At 43.8% G+C, this 24,958-nt stretch overlaps 1 protein-coding gene across 8 annotated transcripts in view; it reads left to right on the top strand.

Moving 5' to 3' along the window:
* Nucleotides 1–24,958, top strand: part of pclob (piccolo presynaptic cytomatrix protein b) — a 105,613-nt gene that overhangs the window by 16,872 nt on the left and 63,783 nt on the right. For all 8 annotated transcript variants that reach the window (XM_072695400.1, XM_072695405.1, XM_072695404.1 and 5 more), the window contains exons 4-15: nt 8,872–9,777; nt 10,635–11,588; nt 12,264–13,202; nt 14,427–15,299; nt 15,894–16,610; nt 17,208–18,089; nt 18,180–18,908; nt 19,004–19,906; nt 20,019–20,921; nt 21,209–21,964; nt 22,107–22,859; nt 23,030–24,181. In XM_072695400.1, coding sequence (XP_072551501.1) covers nt 8,872–9,777; nt 10,635–11,588; nt 12,264–13,202; nt 14,427–15,299; nt 15,894–16,610; nt 17,208–18,089; nt 18,180–18,908; nt 19,004–19,906; nt 20,019–20,921; nt 21,209–21,964; nt 22,107–22,859; nt 23,030–24,181 — 10,467 coding nt within the window. The remainder of the gene's footprint in view (nt 1–8,871; nt 9,778–10,634; nt 11,589–12,263; nt 13,203–14,426; nt 15,300–15,893; nt 16,611–17,207; nt 18,090–18,179; nt 18,909–19,003; nt 19,907–20,018; nt 20,922–21,208; nt 21,965–22,106; nt 22,860–23,029; nt 24,182–24,958) is intronic.

Raw genomic sequence — 24,958 nt, 5'->3', positions numbered from 1 at the left:
ATGCTGCTGCATTCTCTTCACTGGCTTCCTGTAGCTGCTGCCAGCATCAGATCCAAAACCTTGATCCTGGCCTACAAAGCCAGGAATGGACCAGCCAGACCCTCCATACTTGATGGCAATGGTCAAAAGCCGATCTGCACCAAGAGCCCTTTCAGCTTCAAGTACAGCTCGGCTCGACCCGCCATCCCTTAAAATCCACAGAAGACAAGCGTCCAGGCTTTTTTCTGTCCTGCACCAAAGTGGTGGAACAAGCTTCCCCTGGGTGTCCAAACAGTAGAGTCCAACGCTCGCTGTCTTCAAATGCAGACTTGTGTTTAGTAGCTTAAGACGTATCTTCGAATTTTAGCTATTCAAACTAGCTGAGGTTATTCTTGAGTGAACAGCGAAGCACTTTTGTAAGTCATTCTGGAGAAAAGCCTCTGCTAAGTGCTGTAAATCTAAATGTAATGTTGCCATAATAGAAGTGAAATTATAGAGAGTTTGGAGTGTTGTCCTCAGAATTCTCAGAATTTGCATATCCCAAACTTTGAGAACATTGGACCTCATTCACCAAAATCGTGAATATTCGTAAATTTGTCCCAAGGTTAAAAAACATTTTTTTTAAACCACAGAATTACAATACACAGCTATGCTCTTACACTATATGTCCAAATGTTTGTGGACACCCCTTCTAGTGAATGCTTTTAGCTACTTTAAGTTGCCCCCATTGCTGACACAGATGTGCAAATGCACACACACTCACAGCCTGTCTAGCAGAGAGAGAAGTACTGCTAGTAGAACAGGACTCCCTGGAGCAGATCAACATGAACCTATTGGCAACATCCTGACCTTACTAATGCTCTTGTTGCTAAATGCAGTTAATCAGATCTCTTTACAACAATGTTTCTACAAAATCTACAAATCCCTGGACAGTAGAGACAGTTACTCCAACAAAAGCAGTGTAAACACATTATATCAGATGGTTTTTGGGAAGTTAGCTTGTGATATCTAGTGTCTAGGATACGGAATAACATTAACCTCTGGCACAAAATGTGCTGACAAGCGTTACAGACTGGTGTCATGACCTGACAGTTGCTGTCAAAGCTACATACATACTCTTGTAGGTCAAACACACCCTTTTTTGGCACAGCTAACATCGCCACAGCTCTTAGCGTTTTTATAAGAGTTATTTAAGTGTTTTGCAATAATAATAATAATAATAATAATAATAATATAAAAAATAAAAATACAAATATTTTTTAAACCTTTACATACGAAAGGACACCTATTTCTGAATGGTTTTGATAGATTTAAGGAAAATAAAAGATGAGCCTTGCTGAACCACACATTACAGTCTTAATAAAAATAAAGTTGCTTAGAGCGATGTCGTAGAAGAACCACGTTGGTTCCATAAATAAGCATGTTTATGATGGATACATGTGTTAGTGTGAAGAACCTTCACATCTACTGACAAACATGGTACTGAAAAAGTGGTTCTTCTATGGGATCTCTCAAAAAAACATTAGAAGAACCTTAATTTTTAAGAGTGTACATTGTAGTTCCCTTCATGGACAAAAGTATTGGGACACCTGCTCATGAATTGTTTCTTCCAAAACCAAGGAAATTATAATTCATCCGTCTTTTGTTGGAGTAGCTGTCTCGACTGTCCAGGGAAGGCTTTCTACTAAATTTTAGAGTAGCATTGCTCTGAGAATTTGATTGATTGCAACCAGCGACAAGAGCGTAAGTAAGGTCAGTAGGTTGGATGATCACCACCCCACCTCATCCCCAAAAGTTTTAGATGATGCACCATCACCATCATTCCAGAGAACACAGTTCCATTGCTCCACCCCTCTAGCCCATGCCTGGTATTAGGCATTAGGCATGGTACCAATTGCTCCCTGTTTATCTGCTGTAGAGAGTCCTATTCTATTGGCAGTACTTCTCTACAGGGACTAGCCAAGCTGTGTGTGTGTGCATTTGCACATTTGTTTCAGCAATGGGTGCAACGGAGGTAGCTGAGGGCATTCATTAGAAGGGGTGTCCACAAACATTATATACATACAGTGGACATATAGTGGAAATCAGTGGATGGGTTGAAACAGTGCCCTTCTTGTGGTGGGCTGGTAAAGCAGTGTTAATGAAGTTTGCTTGTTTTGTGTTCTGACACTATTGTCTTTGCTCCTGTTGGAGCTGAGTTTGAAAAAAAATTCAGAATTTGCATAAGTCTACTGACACAATCACTGGAGCTTTCCAACCAGTGTTCCTCAGCTTGGATAATAAGGCATTATAATTCAGTGTGTTGCTAGTTATATAGACTAAGCGCTTTGGGGGACAGATAATTACTGGGCTGTACTTTGCTTTGCTTGGTTGACGCCATTGTTAAACTTGTCACGCTTCTTTTTTGTACACATTATGATGCTAACTGGCTGATTTTCCCCACTGCTGAGTTTCGGACTTTTACTTTCATGTTCAGGCAGAACCTTACTCCTGTACTCCTGTAGTGTGTGTGTTCTGGATTGAGTATATCCTTCATGAATACCCAACCCATACATATTCTCCCCCTATCACATGCAATGCTCCCGACACTGGGTGGGTGAAGACTGACACATGCCTCCTCCGACACGTGCACAGTTAGCCAGCGCCTCTTTTTCCAAACTGCCGCAAATACAACGTCACCGGTTCTGGTGTATCAGCCATCAGATGCCAGAGCCGGCCAGCATTGCATCGGATTGAAGTGATGTGGGAATAAAGTGCCGTTTACCCACCCTGGAGAAAGCAAGGTCAATTGTGCTCTCTCTGGACCCGGCTGCCGATGGCTAGCAGCATGACCGGGATTTGAACTAGCGATCCTCTGAACATATTGTATGTCATTTCTGTAGTACAGATTAGGGGTAGGCAGTATGACCATACTTTGTGATATTGTGATAAATATTGTTATCATGATACACAATATAGGTTCTAGGTATATTAAGGATATCATCAGTGCTTAAAGAACAACGGCACGTTTCATTATGAACAGTGTAATTAGTCTGATTTAATTGGATGAATAAAAAGCACAGTACTCAGTACATAGAGAGTATTTGAATAATATTTTTGTCTGCAATTACATGTATAATGTAATAAGTATTGCGTATCATGAAATTAAAATTGTCTTTAAATATTATGATATATTTGCTCCGAGTGGCTCAGTGGTCTAATACGCTGCCACTATGGTCCAGGGGTCGCGAGTTTGAATCCCGAGCCATGCTGCCTTGCCATCAGCAATCAGAGTCTGAGAGAGCGCAACTGCCCATGTTTCTCCGGGTAGGTAGATGGTGCTATCTCTTCTCATCACCCTAAAAGCAATGTTGGCTGGCACAGGCGTCTGTTAGCTGGTGTGGTGGAGCTGCGGATCAAGCGCTTTCCTCAGAACGAGTTGGCTGCCCTGCAATGCCGCATTTGCAGCAGTTTGAAAAGAGGTGGTGGCTAAATTTGCATGCATCTTAGGAGAGATGTGTTATGTGCTTACCTTGCTAGTGTCGAGAGCATTGCTAGTGCTAGGGGTGGGTTAACTGGGAGGTCCAATTTGGCAGAAAAGGGGAAAAATTCTATAAACAAATAATTTAAATATTGTGATATAATAATTTTACCATATCGCAGAGCACCGGTACAGATCTACTTCAAAACTAAGCACCACACATAACACTGTTTCTTTCCCAATAATTACTGCCGTGTCAGGGGGCGCTATCAAGAATAACATATCATTGCTGCCATGCGAAAATGTTGTATCTTCCTATTTACCTTTTCTGGCAGTTGTTCTTTACTTTGTGCCACAATTTCATGCTGTACGGACCAATAGAAATGCTCCAAAATGACCTAAAATAACATTTGAAATTAAGAAAGTTGTTTTTTATTCTACTCTAAAGTTGCTGCTTTGGAGATACAAGGTTTTGATTTAACAGCAACGATATGTAAAGGTCTATGTAGGTCAAATGTTATAGAAACATGAGAAGGTTGTTGTGCCGACCAGGCTCCCAGTGAGTGTTTTGCTGTCAGACTCTCAGAAGAGGAAAGAGCTAGCCGAGCCCCGAAGGGAGAAAAGCTTGTGATGTCACTAAGTAGGCTCGAGTGTTTCCTGTAATACCCAGCTCCTGCCCAAAACATTCAAGAGAGTGATCTTTGCTGCTCTTCCAAACATTAATACAGCATCGTTTACCAAATGCAAATTTTAGAAAATCTTGCTTGAAAGGGTCTGGATGAAATTCAGCCACATGTAATAGTATTAATAATGTCATGTCATGTCAGGATTACAATTTGTAAATCTGTCTGGTAAACAGCAAAATCACAGTCATATCATAACATTAGGACCACCCCTGGGTTGGAATAAACTCAGCTCATTATAGCAGCTCCACTCACCATAGAGGATCACTGTGTTACTTTGTTAGTTAGCCTCCTTTCACCCTGTTTGTTCTTCAGTGGTCAGAACCCCACAAATACTGCCAATAAAACAAGAAGCAGATAAACATTAACCTTTTGGCACTATGCCTAATGCCAGGTATGGGCTAGAAGGGTATAAAGCCCCCCAGCAGGGTGGTAATCCTCTTGACCTCCCTAACACTAATGTTTGTCACTGAATGCAATCAAATCCTTACAGCAGTGCTCCTCCAAATAGTAGAAAGCCTTCTTCCCTGAATGAATGAACAGGTGTCCCAATACTTTTGTCCATATAGTGTATTTTACATCTACCAGTGTTTCAGTGCATTGTTACATCCCTAGTGTTTATTGAGTGTTTACATTCGAGTCGGGGCAGTGGCACGTGCTTGGCATTAGTGCAGAATGTGCCGTGGAGATGGAAGCACCCTAGGGGAGCCCCCAGCACCTACAGAGTCATCGTCTGGCAGGCTACAGCTAGCCGAGCGGCCTGGACCCGACCTTAAATGGCCGTTTCATACTTTAGGGAGCGGAGAGCACAAAAGAGCTGACACTTGACGCTGTAATTGAATTCAGATGCTTCGGGTGCAGCTTGGCATAGGACACTCCAAGGCAATTTGATCACATGTGCAGACGCTGGTGGTCAGTGAGAACATGGCAGGAGGAGCCTAAAAAGATCAAGAGAATACAGAAGCTCTGTAATCTGTAAGAAATCATTACAAAAGTACAAATATTCATCAGTGGGTGGAAATAAAGGGAGGATATGAGATGTTACGTAGAAACTGAAGGTCACTTTCATGCATTGTTGCTGTTGTGAATGCATGGTGGAGTGCAGCCCACTCTCTGATAGGATCTGTGGCCTGTGATTAAGCCCACAATGATAAAAGTCGTGAAAAGCCGCCAGGATCACGAGATTATGTCCGATTATTTTACAAGCTCTAAATATTCCTGTACCTACTCAAACTTGAAATCATGTTTAACACTTCACTTGTCCTGCTGTCTCAGAGGTTTGTTTAACTGAGGCAGAAACTGAAGCATTGCGCTTCTCTGTCCCTTCAACACCCCGTGAAGAGTGTACAAACATTCAGTGAGTTCGTATCACGCCGGCTATGCTGTACTCTCGGGACGTGTACTGCTGCACAGATCTGAAAAACACATTGAGACGCACTGAGGAAGTTATTGTTCAAAGCTTGGCTCTAAATCAGTTTAATCCTCAGGCTACGGGTTCTAAACAGCTAAAAACACAAACACCAGTATCAGTTAGGGGTTTATCACTGAAGGCCTAGTGAATGTTCTGGATTCACTTCTTAAGAACGATGATGCTTTGCTTCAGAGATTGTAAGCTTTCAAACTTCAGGGCCTGAAGTCATTCACACTCATATTTTAGGGATGCACCGAAATGAAAATTTCGGGACCGAAACAGAAACCGAACAAAATGAAACATTTGGCCGAGTTCCAAACACACAGGTTTAATACTTATTTTTGCCACTTTTGCATATTTCTGCATAAATTAAATAACCTAAATTTATTTTGGTCTTGCTTCTCATAAAATACATAATTACAAAATTACAATTAAAACATAATGAAACATCCCAGCAGGCATACCAACTAAAAATAATATGTTTTAATAAATAAATTAGCAAAAAAAATTATACCCCCCCCGCAATAGAAATAAAACTAAAATGGCAACATTACTAATAAATAAATATTTTAATTTATTAATTATTGCCTCAAAATAAAAATACAAAAACAATATGACTATTTTATATAAAAAAAATACATATATAAGAATACATAAATAAAAATGAATAAATAAAACCAAGTATTTTAAATTGCCCCTTAAATAGCATTTTAGGCCTATAGCTGACTGCTAAAAAATGCAACATAAATCTTCTCTGTAAACCAATAAGACATACACAATATGGACATAAGTATTTGGACACCTGCTAATTCTCATGAAATCGAAGGTTTTAGGAATGCAACATAAATCTTCTCTGTAAACCAATACCATAAAAAAGTGCATTAATAAGTAGATGAACCCATAACAAATGAACAATCATCCCAGAACTAAGCCTACATAACCTTCTTCTTCAGAGTCAGCCATAGATGGAGTGGATATGCTGCAGCTGGAAAGAGGTACTTTTCCTTTTTACTGCTGCTGCCGCTGCCATGTCTTTCCTATACTTTGCGTATTGCTCGAGGTGTTTTGATTACGAGTGATAAATTAAACTGGGGGTGCTGTAACTTTCAGCAGATGCACCCCCTCCTGACAATTCAGCAAAACGGTGTCTGCTTACAGCCGTTCTTTGGTCGTTCTCTGACATTTTAAAATGCCTCACCACAGCTGACATGTTGGCTGCATTTATAAAGAGCGTCTCGCTTCACGCTGGATCTGCTTTGATGGCGCCATTGTTCTGTATCAATTATTCTGCATTTTACTTATTTCACCAAACGCAGATGTTTTTTTTTTCTTTTGCAATTTTTAGCTAAATAATTTCAGTGCATCTCAGTCATATTTCTCATCTCAGTCATAATTCTCATCCTGTAGCTCACAGTGCAGTTACTTCTGACTACAGTATGGCCTGTAGGTGTTGCCCATCTAGGGAATTTCTGGAATCTGCAACATGTAAACAAACTTCAAAAACAGAAACATTACAGACACTGTATGGACAAAAGTATTTGGACACCTGCTAATTCTCATGAAATCGAGGGTTTTAAAAAAGAGTTTATCCTGCTTTTGTTTAAGTGACTGTCTGTACTGTTCAGGGATGTCCTACTGTGCCTGACTGCTTTCAGTGACAAAAGGGTTAGTGAGGTCAGGATGTTGGATGTTCACCATCCCAACTCATCCCCAAAGTATTGGATAGAGCACCCACCATCATTTCAGAGAACACAGTTATTTTACTGCTCCACAGCTCAATGCTGGGGGGCTTTCTTACCCCTCTAGCCCACGCCTGGCATTAGGCAGCATGGTGCCATAGGTTCATGGTTATCTACTTCAATTGATTCTATTGGCGATACCTCTCCTCAGGGTCTAGAGGTGATCTATGTGTGTGTGTATTTGCACATCCGTGTAAGCGAATTAGCTTATTAGTAAGTCAGCCCTGAAATAAAGAAATTGGAAAGCACTAAAATGGACAGAGCAGGGGGTGCTCCAGAACCAGTGAGGCCTATAGGAGGCCTATAGGTGGGCACTCCAGTCCTCTCCCTGCAGTCTGCAGGATATTCAACATAATTTTGCAGTGAAAAATGATTTATACGAACGAATTATACTGCTGTGTCATTCCCTGGTCATTACTGGCTATTGGATCCAAAGCGATGACACTGATGAAGTGAAATGCAGGATTTCATTAGCTCATCCAAGTAAGTGCTGAGCAAACTGAAAACCAATAAAAATGGATGTGGTCTTAATGAGCCAGTGTAGCCTAGCTTTACTTTGACCTACACAAGTTGGCTGAAACTTAGTGCTGAGTTTGTTTGTGAAGATTTCAGCCTCAGATTTTAGCTCTGTAAGTTGAAATTTGACTAAGAATCTGTTGTGAATTCTTCTGAGAACCAACATCTGTTCTTTTTATAACACATTTTAAATAGAGGTGACTAGATGATAAATGTATGTATATGTACAACGATGAGATTCATCACTGAGACTGAACACAGAGGAACAAAGCAACTGGATGCTACCTTTGAGTGAAATTCATCCATCATTAGTTTATTAACACCCAAAACATCTGGTTCAACTGGCAGTAGAATGTGGTGGAGTGTGTCTGACTGCTTAACATTAATATCATTGGCAGGTTTATTGAAAAACACTGATTATCTTCATCTATAGTGGCTTCTGTCAAGGGATAGGATCTACATATCAGGTATATAAGTATATGCTGCCATATCAGGCAGCATGTGAACAGTCAGTTCTGATGTCTGGGTCAGAACATCTGCAAAACATCAGGTTTTCAGGCAGGTCTTGCAGTGTTTACCTGGTATGCACAGGTCAGTACCTCCCAAGAGTGCTCCGAGATAGGACAACTAGTGAACTGGGCACCCATGGCTCATTGATGTGATCCATGGAGCCCCCCGTCTCACAATTTACAGGACTTAAATGATCTGCTCCTAACTTCCTGGTGCCAGATACCACAGGGCATCTTCAGAGGTCTTGCGGAGTCTGTTCCGTGATCGGTCAGACCTTGTATGGTGGCTCAAGGGGGGCCTACTCAGTATTAAGGTTATGGCTGATCAGTGTATTTATAATGTGTTATAGTTTGAGACTAGAACTTAGACCTGAGTTGGGTGTCCAGGTGATTATAAACATTTTCAAAGCCTTGCATTTTCTAGAATACTGTACTTTTCACCCAGCCAGCATTATTGACCCACCAAACGGTCATTTGTCGATTTATTTTGCAGCTTATAAACTATAGTTGGTATGGTTCAAAAAAAGAATTAATGAAACTGTCCTGTCTTGTTTGTCTTGTGATTTTGTTCCAGGGAAAACATTGGGTTTGTTTAAACTGCCAGACACAACAAGCATTAAAAGGAGTAGAACCAGAAGGACCTATTTTAACCAAACCCAAACCACAGCTCAATGAAGCCACAACACAAAAGAAGGATCCTGCTGTAGACCCCACTCAAAAGCAATCCACAGCCCAAAGTATGAAGATCAGTTCTGCCAACCAGAAAGTTCCTCAGAAAGAAGATACCCCCAAACAACAGCCCAGTTTAACTGGAGCAAAACAGACTAACCACCAAAAGCCCCCTGATCAGCAATCAGCAAAGATTGTCCCTCCTACTGCCAAATTTGAACCATCATCAAAGAAGGAACAACCTCCTCAAGAGGAGTCCAGCTTGTTTGGTTTCGGTTTTGGTGGTGCGCGATCTCGATCGCCATCTCCTCAACCTGCTGTCTCTGCAGTTTCTGGGAAGGTTCTAGGCTTCGGTTCCTCCTTGTTCAGCTCAGCTTCTAATCTGATCTCTTCAGCAGTTCAGGACGAGCCTTCCACCACACCACCAACCTCTCGTAAAGGTTCTTCAGTGTCCCAAAGCTCTGCCAATGCAACCAGCACACCTCCTGCATCACGAAAAGGGTCTGCAGCAACAGCTGCCAAACCAGCCCCATCAGGCGCAGAGAATAAACCATCATCAACTGCACAGAAAGAGAAGACAGCAGGACAGCTGAGTGATCAGAACGCCAAGGGACCTTTATCTCAGTCGAAGATGCCAGAACTCTCCTCACACATGCCAAAAATAAATAAAGATGCTCATCCTCTCCCTAAAGATTGCCCTCTCTGCAAAACCGAGCTTAAAAAGGACCCTCCGAACTACAACATCTGCACTGAATGCAAAAAGACTGTTTGTAACCTTTGTGGATTCAACCCTATGCCCCATCAAACTGAGGTACCATTACTGCAATCTCTTTTATTTACACTGTATATACAGTCATAACAGAATATTATGACCACCTTTGATGACACTATCGAGATGTTGTGGCATGAGAGACTATGTTAGGTGTTCATTGTAGGGGTTAATTGCTTCACAGGGGTGCGTTGAATGCTCTGTAACACTCGCTGGAGTTGTGGTTCCATTCTGGCATCAATGGCTCATGGGTCTTCATTTCAGTGACTCTAGAACATCCCTGTTCTAACTCCTGGTTTGGAATAACCTCGGCCTGGGACGTCACAGATGCCACATGACAGGGTTTTCTGCATGTATAAATAAGCGGGCACACCAGTCAGTTGTAGCAGATTCCCAACGATTTCCATAGGCAAAGGACGCAATTTGACTGATGTCCAAAAGGGCATGACAATAGGGCACCAAGTGGTTGCATCTTGGATGCCGCTAAATTTGTGGGATGTTCAAGAGCTGCCGTAGTGAAGGTGTACCGAGAATGGACTCCCAACAGCGTAACAGAGGTGCCCCTTGAGCATTGATGCCATAGGGAAACGAGGACTCCGGTGATTAGTACAAAACCATCAACGTGCCACCGTGGAGCAGTTAACCTCTATATTTAAAACCTTCCATCACTTAATACAGTCCATGCCACGTCTCGCTAGTGTTGTCCAAGCCAATGGTGGTTATTCCCACTATTAGGGGGTCATTGATGTGTTGACATTGATTTTCTTAGATTGGATTCTAAAATATTGGCTTTATTGGGTTATGCAGAAGGTTTTTTGATGAAATACTGTTTTATTATTCTGGCAAACATGTATTGGTTTACCCATTGTAAGCTATGTTTATTTTAACTATTCTTTCAGGTGCTAGAGTGGCTTTGCTTGAACTGTCAGACACAAAGAGCTCTCGGTAATGCCTCAGCGACTCCCAAGAAAACTTCTGGGCAGTCACTGTCTCCCGGAAAGGGGGGCATTGCTCCATTATCACAACCAGTATCGGCTCCTCTGGTGGACACCACAAAGAAATTAGCTGATCCTAAAGTAGGGGCCACACAAGCAGAAGACAAGAAAGCTGGTGTTGTTCAGAAATTGCAAGACCAACAAACTAAGGCGGCAAATGGTACACCCCCTGCGCACAAACCTCGGCAGCAAGAAACTGAGAAATCTCAGGTAGAGGCATCAAAGACCCAGGAGGAGTCGGGGTTCTTCGGTTTTGGTTTTGGTGGTGCTCGATCTCGATCACCATCGCCTCAGCCTGCCGTCTCTGCTGTTTCTGGGAAAGTTCTAGGCTTCGGCTCATCCTTTCTCAGCTCTGCATCTAACCTGATCTCATCAGCTGTTCAAGACGAGCCTTCTACAACCCCACCAACATCTCGTAAGGGTTCATCGGTTTCCCAGATGTCATCCAAATCAACACCACCGACTTCTCGTAAGGGTTCATCAGTTTCCCAGACATCTCACAAGCCTGAGACCCCAGCCTCCATGCCAGCAGCTACCTCTCGCAAAGGTTCTGAAGCAGCTTCCCAGGATGTAAAGGGAATACCACAAGTGAAGGAGACCAAACCCTCTGATCAGCAAACAGATAAAAAGAAGGTCCAGGAACCACAGTCATCCAAAGCGCCACTGACACAAGCAAGGCCGAATCAACCACTGTTAGAGCCAGCAGCAGTTGACAAACCATCCCAGCATCTACCTGGTACCTGTCCACTTTGCAAAACAGAGATCAAGAAAACCCCTCCAAACTACAACACCTGCACTCAGTGCAAGAGTATTGTGTGCAACCTTTGTGGATTTAACCCCATGCCACATCAAACAGAGGTATGGTACTTTGAGTACATTTCTATTGGAATATTTAGAAGAGTATATTGAATTAACATTTAAACCACAACCATGCTACACTATATGAACAAATGTATTGGGACACCTACTCGTTCATTGTTATTTCAGAAATCACGGGTATTAAAAAAAGAACTAAAAAGCTAACTGTCTCTACTGTCCAGGGGAAGCTTTCTACTTGATTTTGGAGGAGGATTGCTTTGAGAATTTGATTGCATTCAGCAAAAATAGCACTAGTACACAATAGCACCCTTCCTTATCCCCAATTCCCAGACTCTTCCCAGAAGTATTGAATGGAGCACCTGGAGAACATCGGAGAAAACACAGTTCCACTGCTCCACAGCTCAGTGCTGGGGGGCTTTATACCCCTCTAGCCCACAGCATTAGACACGATGCCCATAGGCTCATGTTCATCTGCATCTATTGGCACTACATGGACTAGACAAGCTGTGTGACTAGACAAGCATTGTTGACACAGATGTGCAAATGCACACACACACACACACACACACACACACACACACACACAGCTTGTATCTGAATGCATTCATTAGAAGGGGTGTCCACAAACATTTGGACATATAGTGGGATTTTTACATTAATGCATATAACAGCTTGGTGGAATCAGGCTTGTTAATGAACTGGGCTTAATTGCAGGTAAAGGAGTGGCTCTGCCTGAACTGCCAGACACAGCAAGCATCAGGAGCATCATCTGTGCAGCCGCAATCACAGGCTAGCAAAGTTTCTGCACCATCATCTCCTCAAAGAAAGGACACGGCTGCTGCTATGGTCGACCGTCAAAAGAATGAAACTGTCAAAAAAGGCCAGGAAACTGCTGCAGCAAAACAACCATCAGGCACATCTCCTGGAGAGAGGCAGCTGAATCCTGCTCCCACACAACAACTCAATCAGCAGCAGCTAGCTAGACAAAAGGATGAAAAGCCTCAAAATCAGACACTGAAAGGTCAACCCTCTTCTGCCAAGACTGAACCCCCTCAAGAAAGCTCAGGCTTTTTTGGCTTCGGCAGCGCGCGATCTCGATCACCATCTCCGCAACCTGCTGCATCTGCTGTTTCTGGAAAGGTCCTAGGCTTTGGCTCCTCTTTGTTCAGCTCAGCGTCTAATCTGATCTCATCAGCTGTTCAGGACGAGCCTTCTACAACGCCACCAACTTCCCGTAAAGGTTCCCAGGTCTCTCAAAGCTCCATTAAGACAAACACCCCACCTTCCTCACGCAAAGGCTCGGCAGTGTCTCAAACATCCCTCAAAACTACCCCACAACCTCTGACTTTGCGAAAGGGATCGGCATCATCTGAAGATTCTCAGAAAAAGCCATCACAAATTGCACCAAAGCAAGAAGACATACAGGAGAAGACAAAACCAGTGATCCAACAAAGTGAAAAAGAGCAAAGTCAAGGAGCTGAATCCAAACCAGAGCCATTGAAAGTGAAGGAGTCCTCTAAAGTTATTCCCAAAGACTGTCCACTCTGCAAAGTGGAGATCAAGAAAGACCCTCCCAACTATAACACATGCACTCAGTGCAAAAACATTGTGTGCATACAGTGTGGGTTCAATCCCATTCCACATCAAACAGAGGTAAGTAGACTACTTTGGCACTCGAGATGTTTCAGCCCGTTTTGCAAATGAGTTTTATTAGCAAAATGTACAAACGTTCAGTTGTTTGCAATAAAACAGTCAATGTAAAGATCTCGATGCAACTGATAAAACAAGTGCTTTCTCCAAGTTCAACACAAAATCACACTTTAATTGACGACTGCAGTCTCAGACTTACTCAATTCCTTCATTACAGATGTCTTTAGTACTTAGTACAGCAGCCTTTTACTGTTATGACCTGCTACAAACATGATGCATAGCCAGACACCATCTTCTTACCATTCCTCATGGGCAGTGGCCTCCTGTTCTTTAACATTCTTGGGTTTGCTGCTGCACCCACCTTCTTCGAATACCACCACAGATTTTCTACAGTCAGGTCAAGTCTTTGAGTTATGGACTTTGAAGTATGCTTGGGATAACTGTCCTGTTGGAAGGTCCAATGATGCCCAATCTTCAGCTTTCTTGTGGATGAACAGTATGTCTGGATATGGAAGAAGAAGGCATACGCTGAAAATAACACCCTGCCTACAGTAAAGCATGGCAGTGACTCTGTGATGTTCTGGGACTGCTTTTTTTCCTCAGGCACTGGAAACCTGCAGTGTTTGGAAGGAGGGCAAGATGAATTAATTCGAGTATCAGGAAATCTGTGTAGAAAACGTCATGCTTTCTCTGAGGAAGCCGAAGTTTGGGTGTCATTAGACCTTCCAAGAGGACAATGATCCCAAGCACACTTTAAAGTTCACCAAGGCTTGGTTTCCTGGACAATTCTGGAGTCGCCTGACTTGACCCCCCATAGAAGGTCTTTGGTGGGATTTGGGTGCCTGGCTATGCATCATGTTTGCAGCAGGTTGTAACTGCAAAAGGGTGCTGTACTAGGTACTAAAGATGATTGTGATGAAGGGGTTGAATCACTCTGAGACTGCAGTCATCATTAAAAGTAGCATTTAGTGTTGAATGTGGAGAAAGCACTTGTTATATTAGTTGAGCTGAGCTATTTAAATTGGTCTTGTTTGATTGGTTTATTGCAAACAGCTGAACGTTTATGAATTTTGCCAATAAACCTAATTTGCAGTGGGGGGTAGAATAATCTTGAACTGAGTCACATCTCAGATTTATTCTTTTGCCAAAATAAATGTTAACAAATATGGTTGCAGAAAATCCATCTATTTCATCTGCTTTAACAACAAACTATAAATGGTTCTACAGATGAAAGAGTGGCTCTGTTTGAACTGCCAAATGCAGCGAGCACCAGGAGGTCCTCCTACACAGCAACAGGCTAACAAAGTCCCTCCATCAGTAACGGCACAGAAGAAGGAAACCTCAGGTCCAGAAAAGGATAAGAAACCCCCTGCAGATGGGCCACCAATAGACAAACAAGGTTCAGCAGAGAAAAAACAGCCATTGACTGTTCCAGCAACGAAACAGGCTGCTCAACCAGTGCATCCTAAGCAACAACAACATGAGCAGCCCCTCAAGACAAAAAATGATCCTCCTAAAGAGGAGTCAGGTTTCTTTGGCTTTGGCTTTGGTGCCCGATCTCGGTCACCATCTCCCCAGCCTCAGCCTGCTGTTTCTGGAAAAGTATTAGGTTTTGGGACCTCTATCTTCAGCTCAGCTTCTAGTCTGATATCTTCAGCGGTTCAAGATTTGCCATCCACATCACCTTCAACTTCACGCAAGGGTTCCACCGTTTCTCAAACCTCTGAAAAGACCGCCCCAACACCTCCCACTTCTCGCAAAGGATCCGAAGCTTCTCAGTCTTCTCGGAAGCTCACCTCCACACCACCTGTTTCCCAGAAGGACTCTCCGAAAATGAACCCCAAGAACATAGCAAAACCACCAACTGATCCGAATCAAAAGGAAAACTCACAAGAAAAGAATCCAGAGCTTAAAAAATCTACACCAACACCTGAAGCCATTTCAAAGGGTACAGCAGCATCTCCTCTGCCTCTTCCCACCAGTTGCCCACTCTGCAAAGTGGAAATCAAGAAGGATCCTCCTAACTACAACACCTGCACTGAGTGCAAGAACATAGTTTGTGACCTTTGTGGATTTAACCCAACACCTGACCAGACAGAGGTAAGAAAATCTAAGTGTTACTACACTATATGTCCAAAGGTTTGCGGACACCCCTTTTAATGAATGCATTTAGCTGCTTTGCACAGCTTGTCTTGACCCTGTAGAGAAGTATTAGCAGTAGAATAGGACTCTCCAGAGTAGATAAACATGAAGGTATTAGCACTACGACTAATGCCAGGCTAGAGGAGTATACCACCCCCCCAGAATTCAGTGGAACTGTGTGGATGGTGCTCCATACAATATCATTAACATCCTGACCTCACTAATGCTCTTGTCACTGAATGCAATCAAACTTTCACAGCAATGGTTCAAAATCAAGCAGATAGCCTTCCCAAACAGTAGACACAGCTACTCCAACAAATACAGGATTAACTCTTTTTTAATACCTTTGATTTCAGAAGAAATAATAAATGAGCAGATGTCCCAATACTTTTGTGCATGTAGTGTATTGCAGATAGAAGAATCCATCATATCATTTAGTTCATCAATCATCAGCTCTGCATCTAATCTGATTACTTCAGTTGAGCACATGTGTGTATTTAGTGCCTTCATACATGAGAAGATATTCATAAACTAAATTCCATGTTATTACAGGTCAAGGTGTGGCTCTGTCTAAGTTGCCAGATGAAGCAAACGTCAGGACCACCTAATCTAGCTCCGGCACAACCTGTCAAATCTCCAGCACCATCACCATCACCACAAAAGGACATTCAACCTCAAGGTTCCTTGCAAAACATCTCAGCAAAACCTGCTCCTCCACAAACCGAACGCTCTAAAGATGAGTCAGGGCTTTTTGGCTTTGGTCTTGGTGGTGCTAGATCCCGTTCCCCATCTCCACAGGCTTCTGCCTCTGCTGTTTCTGGGAAGGTTCTCGGCTTTGGCTCGTCCTTCCTCAGCTCTGCATCCAATCTTATTTCTTCAGCTGTTCAGGATGAGCCTTCCACAACACCTCCAACTTCTCGTAAAGGTTCTGCAATTTCTCAAGCTTCTGTGAAAAGTCCAACACCACCTGCCTCTCGCAAAGGATCTTCAGTTTCGCAAAGCTCTGACAAGACTACTTCCTCCAGGGAGACAAGTTCAATCTCTATGCAGCAGTTGAAGGAAACGAAACCTGGGGAGAAAAAATCAGTGGAGCAGACCACCAAGGAACCCTCTGCTCAAATGAGAAAAGATGTATCAGAGCTCCCGAAAGCCTGTCCACTGTGCACTGAGAAATTCAAACATGACCCTCCAAATTTCAACACTTGCACTTCCTGCAAGAGCATTGTGTGCAATTTCTGCGGATTCAATCCCACACCAGAGCAAACCAAGGTAAGACCATAGATTTCTGTCTGTTTTGGAGTCCCCTTTGTAATCAGTGCATTCAGCTACTTTAAGTTGTACCCATTGCTGATAAAGCTGTGCAAATGTGCACACACACTGCTTTGTCTGGTCTATTTTGAGAAGTACTGCCAATACAATAGGACTCTTTGTAGCAGATCATCATGAACCTATTGATATCATGTCTAATGCCAGTTGTGGGCTGGAGGGGTATAAAGCCCCCCAGCATTGAGCTGTGGAGCAGTGGAAGAACTGTGTTCTCTGGAATGATGGTGCTGGTGCTCCATCCAATACTTTTGGGATGAGTTGGAGAGTCGTTGGTGGGGTGGGATGGTGATCATCATCCAACATACTGACCTCAGTAACACTCTTATCACTGAAAGCAGTTAAATCGTCACTGCAATGCTCCTCCAAAGTCTAATAGAAACCTTCTTCCCTGGACCATAAATTCATCAAAAGCAGCTTACAGTTTTGAAAGAAGTGAATGAATGAGCAGATGTCCCAGTACTTTTGTCCGTATAGTGTAGATCAGGCACTCTGCAGTCTATATTACATGCTAACCTCTAAAATTCTGTGGTTGCCTTACAGGTCAAGGAGTGGCTTTGTTTGAACTGCCAGGTTCAACGAGCACCAGGACATCCTCCTGCACAACCCCAAGCTAACAAAGTCCCTCCACCAGTAGCACCACAGAAGAAAGATCTCCCACCTTCAGGTGTTCCCCAGAGCCAGAAGCCAAGTCACCCAGTAGATGCTACAGTGCAAGATCAGAAACCAGCTGGAGCTGGGAAACCAGTTGCTTCTGAGAAGATATCAAATCTAGATTCCACACCGGGAGATCAGAAACTTTCTGTTGCTGGGAAACCAGATGATGCAGAGTCCCAGAAACCCACTTCTGCTCCTTCTACACCGAAGCCCTCCTCTCCTGCACACCCTCCTCCAAAGGAGGAATCAAGCTTCTTTGGTTTGGGTTTTGGTGGTACAAGAACTAGGGCAGACTCTGCTTCTGATGTTTCTGGAAAGGTTCTAGGTTTCGGCTCATCAATCATCAGCTCTGCATCTAATCTGATTACTTCAGCTGCTCAAGATGAGCCCCCTACAACACCACCAGTGTCCCGTAAGGGCTCTGCTGTATCTCAGACATCTGTAAAGGCCACACCAGTGCCACCAGCTTCTTCAAAGGGATCAGTTTTACAAACCGTTCCAAAAACCGCCTCCTCTGAAGAGACAAAAACACCTGCTATTCCAAAAAGGGAAGAAACAAAATCTGCAGATGAAGCACCAAATGCTCAGTCTGCCAAAGCACCATCTGCTCCAGTGAAAGAGGATGAAAATCTATCAAAGTTTCCCAAAAATTGTCCACTTTGCAAGGAAACATTCAAACAAGACCCTCCCAACTACAACACTTGCACTTCCTGCAAAGCCACTGTGTGTAACCTGTGTGGATTCAACCCCAAGCCACATCAGACAGAAGTAAGAGGACATTCAATTTGATTATTAATATTATCATTACATTGTTTTCTTGTTTACTATTTGCTGGTTTACTACTATCATTCCCTACAGGTGAAGGAATGGCTGTGTCTGAATTGCCAGATTCAGCAAGCACCAGGACCCCATCCTATACAGCCTAAACCAGAGGCGAGCAAAGTACCCCCACCAGTACCACAGAAGGACGCTCTGACTCCAGATCCACAGAAAGACCAGAAACCTTCTGTACTTGAAAAACCAAAGAACAAGCCAATTTCAGCAGAGCCCCAGAAACCTGCTACTTCTCCACCACAAAAAGCCAAACCCAGTGAAGAACAGTCTGGTTTCTTTGGTTTGGGTTTTGGTGGTGCCCGATCCCGATCACCATCTCCTCAGTCTGCTGCAGCCTCAGCTGTTTCTGGGAAGGTTCTAGGCTTTGGTTCATCCTTTCTTAGCTCTGCATCTAATCTGATCAGCTCAGCTGTTCAGGAAGAGCCTTCCAAAACACCACCAACCTCTCGCAAGGGTTCTACAATATCTCAGAGTTCTCTAAAGAATGCTCCAACTCCACCTTCCTCTCGAAAGGGTTCTGTAGCTCCGAAACAAGAGGAAAAGAAAGAACCAGAACATAAAGCAGAAGAGCGAGTGGTAAAGGGCCCAGTTTCTCTTGTGAAAAAGGAGACCCCTCCCTTAGATATTCCCAAAGCTTGTCCACTCTGCATGGTAGATCTCAAGAGGGATCCTCCTAACTATAACACCTGCACTGAATGCAAGAGCACTGTATGTTCCCTATGTGGATTCAGTCCCATTCCACAAGAAACTGAGGTAAGATAATATGTAACACAAAGAAATAAAGAAAATTGCTCAACTAACTCCTAGTGTTTCCACCATTAATCTTTGTCTTAATCATGGCTCTACAGGTGAAGGAGTGGCTATGTTTGAACTGCCAGATGAAGAGAGCATCAGGGCTACCTTCTGCACAGCCTCAAACCCAAGCTAACAAAGTCCCTCCACCAGCATCACCACAGAAAAAGGAGGCTCCAACTCAAGGCCTTCCACAGCAGAAACCAAGTGCTCCAGTAGATACCACAGTGAAAGATCAGAAACCACCTGTGGCTGCAAAACCAGAGGACAAGCCTCTTCCAGTGGAGTCCCAGAAGTCCACTGCTGTTCCCTCAACACCACAGCCTGTTCGTGAAGGTCAGAAAGCACCAGAACAGTCCATCTCAGCTACAGCAAAACAAGCCAGTGCAACTCTACCATCACAACAAAAGCCAGCTGAGCAGCAGGCAGCAAAAACCGGCCCATCCCCTGCCAAGCCTGGACCACCGCCAAAGTCTGAACCACCAAAGGAGGAATCGGGTTTCTTTGGATTTGGTGGCGCTCGATCTCGTTCACCATCTCCTCAAGCTCCACTTTCGTCTGTTTCAGGGAAGGTTCTCGGGTTTGGCTCCTCTTTTCTCAGCTCTGCATCTAATTTGATCTCATCAGCAGTTCAGGATGAACAGTCCGCCACACCACCGACGTCTCGTAAGGGTTCTACTGTATCTCAGAGTTCTGTAAAAAATACTCCAACACCGCCTCCTTCTCGAAAGGCATCTGTAGCACAGAAACGAGAGGAAAAGAAAGAACCAGAAGACCAGGTGGCAAAAGCACCAGTTTCTCTTGTGAAAAAGGACGAGCCTTTCTCAGAGCCTCTTGGAGACTGTCCACTTTGCAAGGTTCAGCTCAAGAAGGATCCACCAAACTATAACACCTGCACTGAATGCCAGAACACTGTGTGTAACCTTTGTGGATTCAGCCCCATTTCACACGAAACTGAGGTAAGAGAATATTCAACACAAAATCCTCATGATTTCCATTATCCTGGTATAGCTTTTCTTGAAAACTCTATTTAACAAGTTTTCTTCAATAATCTCTGTCATGGCTCTACAGGTGAAAGAGTGGCTGTGTTTGACCTGCCAGATGAAGAGAGCCCCAGGACCCCCTCCTGCACAGCCTCAAACCCAGGCTAACAAAGCACCTCCACCAGCATCACCACAGAAAAAGGAGGCTCTAACTCAAGGCCTTCCACAACAGAAACCAAGTGCTCCAGTAGATACCACAGTGAAAGATCAGAAACCACCTGTGGCTGCAAAACCAGAGGACAAGCCTCTTCCAGTGGAGTCCCAGAAGTCCACTGCTGTTCCCTCAACACCACAGCCTGTCCCAGAAGGTCAGAAAGCACCAGAACAGTCCATCTCAGCTACAGCAAAACAAGCCAGTGCAACTCTACCATCACAACAAAAGCAAGCTGAGCAGCAGGCAGCAAAAACCGGCCCATCCCCTGCCAAGCCTGGACCACCGCCAAAGTCTGAACCACCAAAGGAGGAATCGGGTTTCTTTGGATTTGGTGGCGCTCGATCTCGTTCACCATCTCCTCAAGCTCCACTTTCGTCTGTTTCAGGAAAGGTTCTCGGGTTTGGCTCCTCTTTTCTCAGCTCTGCATCTAATTTGATCTCATCAGCAGTTCAGGACGAACAGTCCGCCACACCACCGACGTCTCGTAAGGGTTCTACTGTATCTCAGAGTTCTGTAAAAAATACTCCAACACCGCCTCCTTCTCGAAAGGCATCTGTAGCACAGAAACAAGAGGAAAAGAAAGAACCAGAAGACCAGGTGGCAAAAGCACCAGTTTCTCTTGTGAAAAAGGACGAGCCTTTCTCAGAGCCTCTTGGAGACTGTCCACTTTGCAAGGTTCAGCTCAAGAAGGATCCACCAAACTATAACACCTGCACTGAATGCCAGAACACTGTGTGTAACCTTTGTGGATTCAGCTCTGTGCCTGAGCAAGCAGAGGTAAGAGACCCTAATTAACATGAATGTTTACACTGATACTGCTTGTTTTTGTAAGTGACAAAAGTATTGGGACACACCTCAAAATCATTACATTCAGCTGCTTCATTGAGTCCCATTGCAACGCCATATTAATGCTTGTGGATTTAGAAAGGGATGTCAATAAAAGCTCCTGTAAGTATAATTTAAACATGTCCCAATACATTTGTCTATATATTGTAGCAGCAAATCCATGATGCATGGAAATCAGTCTCAGAATTTAACCTCTTATTATTTTAATGGCTTCAAAGGTGAAGACGTGGCTGTGTTTGAGCTGCCAGATGAAGAGAGCTTCAGGGCTTCCTTCTGCACAGCCTCAAACACAAGCTAACAAAGCACCTCCACCAGCATCACCACTGAAGAAGGAGGCTCCAGCTTCAGATGTTCCACAGCAGAAACCAAGTGCTCCAGTAGATATTGCAGTGAAAGATCAGAAACCACCTGTGGCTGCAAAACCAGAGGACAAGCCTCTTTCAGTGGAATCCCAGAAGTCCACTGCTGTTCCCTCAACACCACAGCCTGCTCCTGCCACCTCCGCTCAACCCCAAAAAGTTGGACCTCCAAAAGTGGAGTCAAGTTTCTTTGGTTTTGGTGGTGCTCGATCTCGGTCACCCTCTCCTCAGACTGCTGCTTCTGCTGTTTCTGGGAAGGTTTTAGGGTTTGGCTCTTCTTTTCTCAGCTCAGCATCTAATTTAATCTCATCAGCTGTTCAAGATGAGCCACCCACCACACCACCAACCTCCCGTAAGGGTTCGTCAGCTTCTGCAAAAGTCGCTCCAACACCTCCTACATCGCGCAAGGCATCGGTAGCACAGGCAAAAGAAGAAAAGAAAGAAGTTCAGGCCGACCAGTCAGCAAAAGACAAGCCTCTCTTAGAGCCCCTTAAACCTTGTCCACTCTGCAAGGCAGACCTGAAGAGGGATCCACCCAACTTTAACACCTGCACTGAATGCAAGAACACTGTGTGCAATCTGTGTGGATTCAGCCCTATGCCACAACAAACTGAAGTAAGTTATTAAACCTCTTCACAGTCCTTACATTATACGGACATTATACGTACTATACAAGCTGTGTGTGTGTGTGCCTTTGCACATTTGTGTCATTTATTATAAAATTAACATTATTAAATACTATTTTATGGTCTTACAGGCAAAGGAATGGCTATGTTTGAGCTGCCAGATGAAGCGAGCACCAGGAGTTCCCCCTTTGCAGGCTCAGCAAGAGCCTACCAAAGTGCCTCCACCAGCTTCACCAGTGAAGAAGGAGGTTTCTACTGCTGGGAGACCAGAAGGCAAACCTACTCAAATAGATACCAAGAAACCTCCTACTACACCCACACCACAGCAGCCCACCACTGCTGAGTCTGCTCCACCGCCAAAATCTGCAACGGCAAAGGAGGAGTCAAGTTTCTTTGGTTTTGGTTTTGGTGGCCCTCGTTCTCGGCCATCGTCTCCTCAGCCTGCCGCTTCTGCTGTTTCTGGGAAGGTTCTTGGATTTGGGTCCTCAATCTTTAGCTCGGCATCTAATCTGATCTCTTCGGCTGTTCAGGATGAGCCCTCTACAACGCCACCAACTTCTCGCAAGGGTTCTACGGTGTCTGTGAAGGGGGCACCAACTTCTCCAGCATCTCAGAAACGTAGAGAATCTGCAGAGCCTGACAAAATCCCGAAAACCGCAGTTGAAGAGACAACGGCTTCAGCTGCAAAGAAACTAAGTGAAAAGACAGCAGATGAATCTACAAAAATGTCGGCACCTTCTAAGGCACAGCGTGCAACCTGCCCACTCTGTAAGCAGGAGCTTAATGTGGGCTCAAATGAAGAACCCAACTATAATACTTGTACTGAGTGTAAGAGCACTGTGTGTAATCTCTGTGGGTTCAACCCAGTCCCCCATCAGACTGAGGTAAGATATGTGAAAATTAGCTTTTATAATGTTTTGTGATGCTGAATCGACTGATTCCCAATTTTACATATGTATAGATATTTACACCTTAATGAACATTTCAAATCCTTTGGTTTAGGGTCTAATAATAAGAGTCTAATCAGTCATTTGTCTTTGTTATGGTGTTACAGGCTTGTGAATGGCTTTGCCTGAACTGTCAAACACAGCGAGCATTAAAAGAAATGGAACCTCCAGTTACAAAGCCAGATACTGTCTCCACCTCAACACCAGCTCCAGAAAGCTTAACAGATGCTGACGAAACCAGTAAAAAGGGGATACCTAAGCCTGAGCCACCTCACAAAGACATTCCCTCCTCAGCAACCCTAGATGAATGTAAAGCCCAAGTTCTACCCCCTGTCCAAAAGGAGGACATTTCGATTGCATCAAAAGTAAATGAAGCTGAAGCCAAGAAAGAAACACAGGTTCTGCCGTCTCCTACTAAAGAGAGTCTTTCAGCAACAGTGTCTGAAACGGAGGATAAAAAGACTGCAGGTCCTCAGAAACCTACAAATGATCTAGAAACTGCTGGGCAACCAACAGATACTGGAGCAGAAACGGGCACTGGAGTTCTGGAGCAGCCTGAGAAATCTCAAGCCAAACCTTCACAACAAGAACCAGAAACCTCAAAGCAGGAGTCCGGCTTTCTTGGGTTTGGGTTTGGCAGTCCTAAATCTCAGCCTGCACCACCCAAGCCTTCTGAGACAAGCACCGCTGGGAAGCTCTTTGGCCTTGGTGGTTTGACCGAGAAACCATCAGCCCAGTCTGTCTCTGCTGTTTCTGGGAAGGTTCTCGGTTTTGGGTCCTCCATCTTCAGCTCGGCCTCTAATTTGATCTCATCTGCCGTTCAGGATGAGCCTGCTACAACACCACCGACTTCTCGTAAGGGTTCTGCAGTTTCCCAGACATCTATCAAAACTCCCACACCACCCGTTTCTCGTAAAGGTTCAGCCGTTTCCCAAACCTCTGTCAAAACGCCACCGACTTCTCGTAAGGGTTCCGCAGCTTCCCAGGCCTCCCTAAAAATGCCTTCTGCTGGAGCGAAGAAAACAGATGGAAAGGAACCATATCAGAAACCAGAAGTTAAGTTAGATGGGACATCAGAAGCTGCTAAACCTTCTGCTCCTTTGCAGCCAGCTCCTAAACCAACACAGTCCAGCTGTCCTATTTGCAAAGTGGAGCTAAATATGGGGTCTGGGGACCCACCTAATTTCAACACCTGTACTGAGTGCAAGAACAATGTGTGCAGCCAGTGCGGATTCGATCCCATGCCTCATCAGACAAAGGTGAGAAACCGTAGAATTGGTTTTTAACTTTATAAGGCTTTACCTCAAGGGTAATTCAGTCCATTGGCTGAGTTTGCCAAGTGCATTTATATCACTGAAGCACAGAAAGAGAGAAGCTTTATTTAACAGGTTTAACAGCTACTTATCAGTTCAGTATGAGCACAAATTTTGCCTGTGACATAAAGCATACACTATTTGGGCAAAAGTACTGGGACATCTGCACATTTATTGTGTTATAAAAAATAGTTTATTCTGCTTTTGGGAAGTAACTGTCGTCCAACTGTCGTCCAGCGAAGACTTTCTGCTAGATTTTGGAGCATTGCTTTGATTGCATTCAGAATCAAGAGAGTTAATGAGGTCAGGATAATCAGCAGCCCACCTCATCCCCAAAAGCATTTGATGGAGCACCATCACCATCATTCCAGATAAAAACAGTTCCACTACGCTACAGCTCAATGCTGGGGGGCTTTATACCCCTCTAGACTGGCATTAGGCAGCATGGTGCCAATAGGTTCATGTTTATCTGCTCCAGAGTGTCCTATTCTAGTGGCAGTATGTCAATGCAGGGATTAGACAAGTTTCACATCTTAAAGTAGCTAAATGCATTGATAAGAAAGTGTCTACAAACATTTGTACATAGTATATATATATATATATATATATATATATATATATATATATATATATATATATACTGTGTCTCTATTAAAAAATGATTATCATTATTTTTATTATTATATGCTTTGATGTAAAGAAATGACATCAGAGAAAGCATGC

This window comes from Salminus brasiliensis, chromosome 13, assembly GCF_030463535.1.
Source record: "Salminus brasiliensis chromosome 13, fSalBra1.hap2, whole genome shotgun sequence".
Classification (NCBI taxonomy): Eukaryota; Metazoa; Chordata; class Actinopteri; order Characiformes; family Bryconidae; genus Salminus; species Salminus brasiliensis.
The sequence above is the reverse complement of the archived record's forward strand: the minus strand, read 5'-3'. Positions and strand labels throughout refer to the sequence as shown.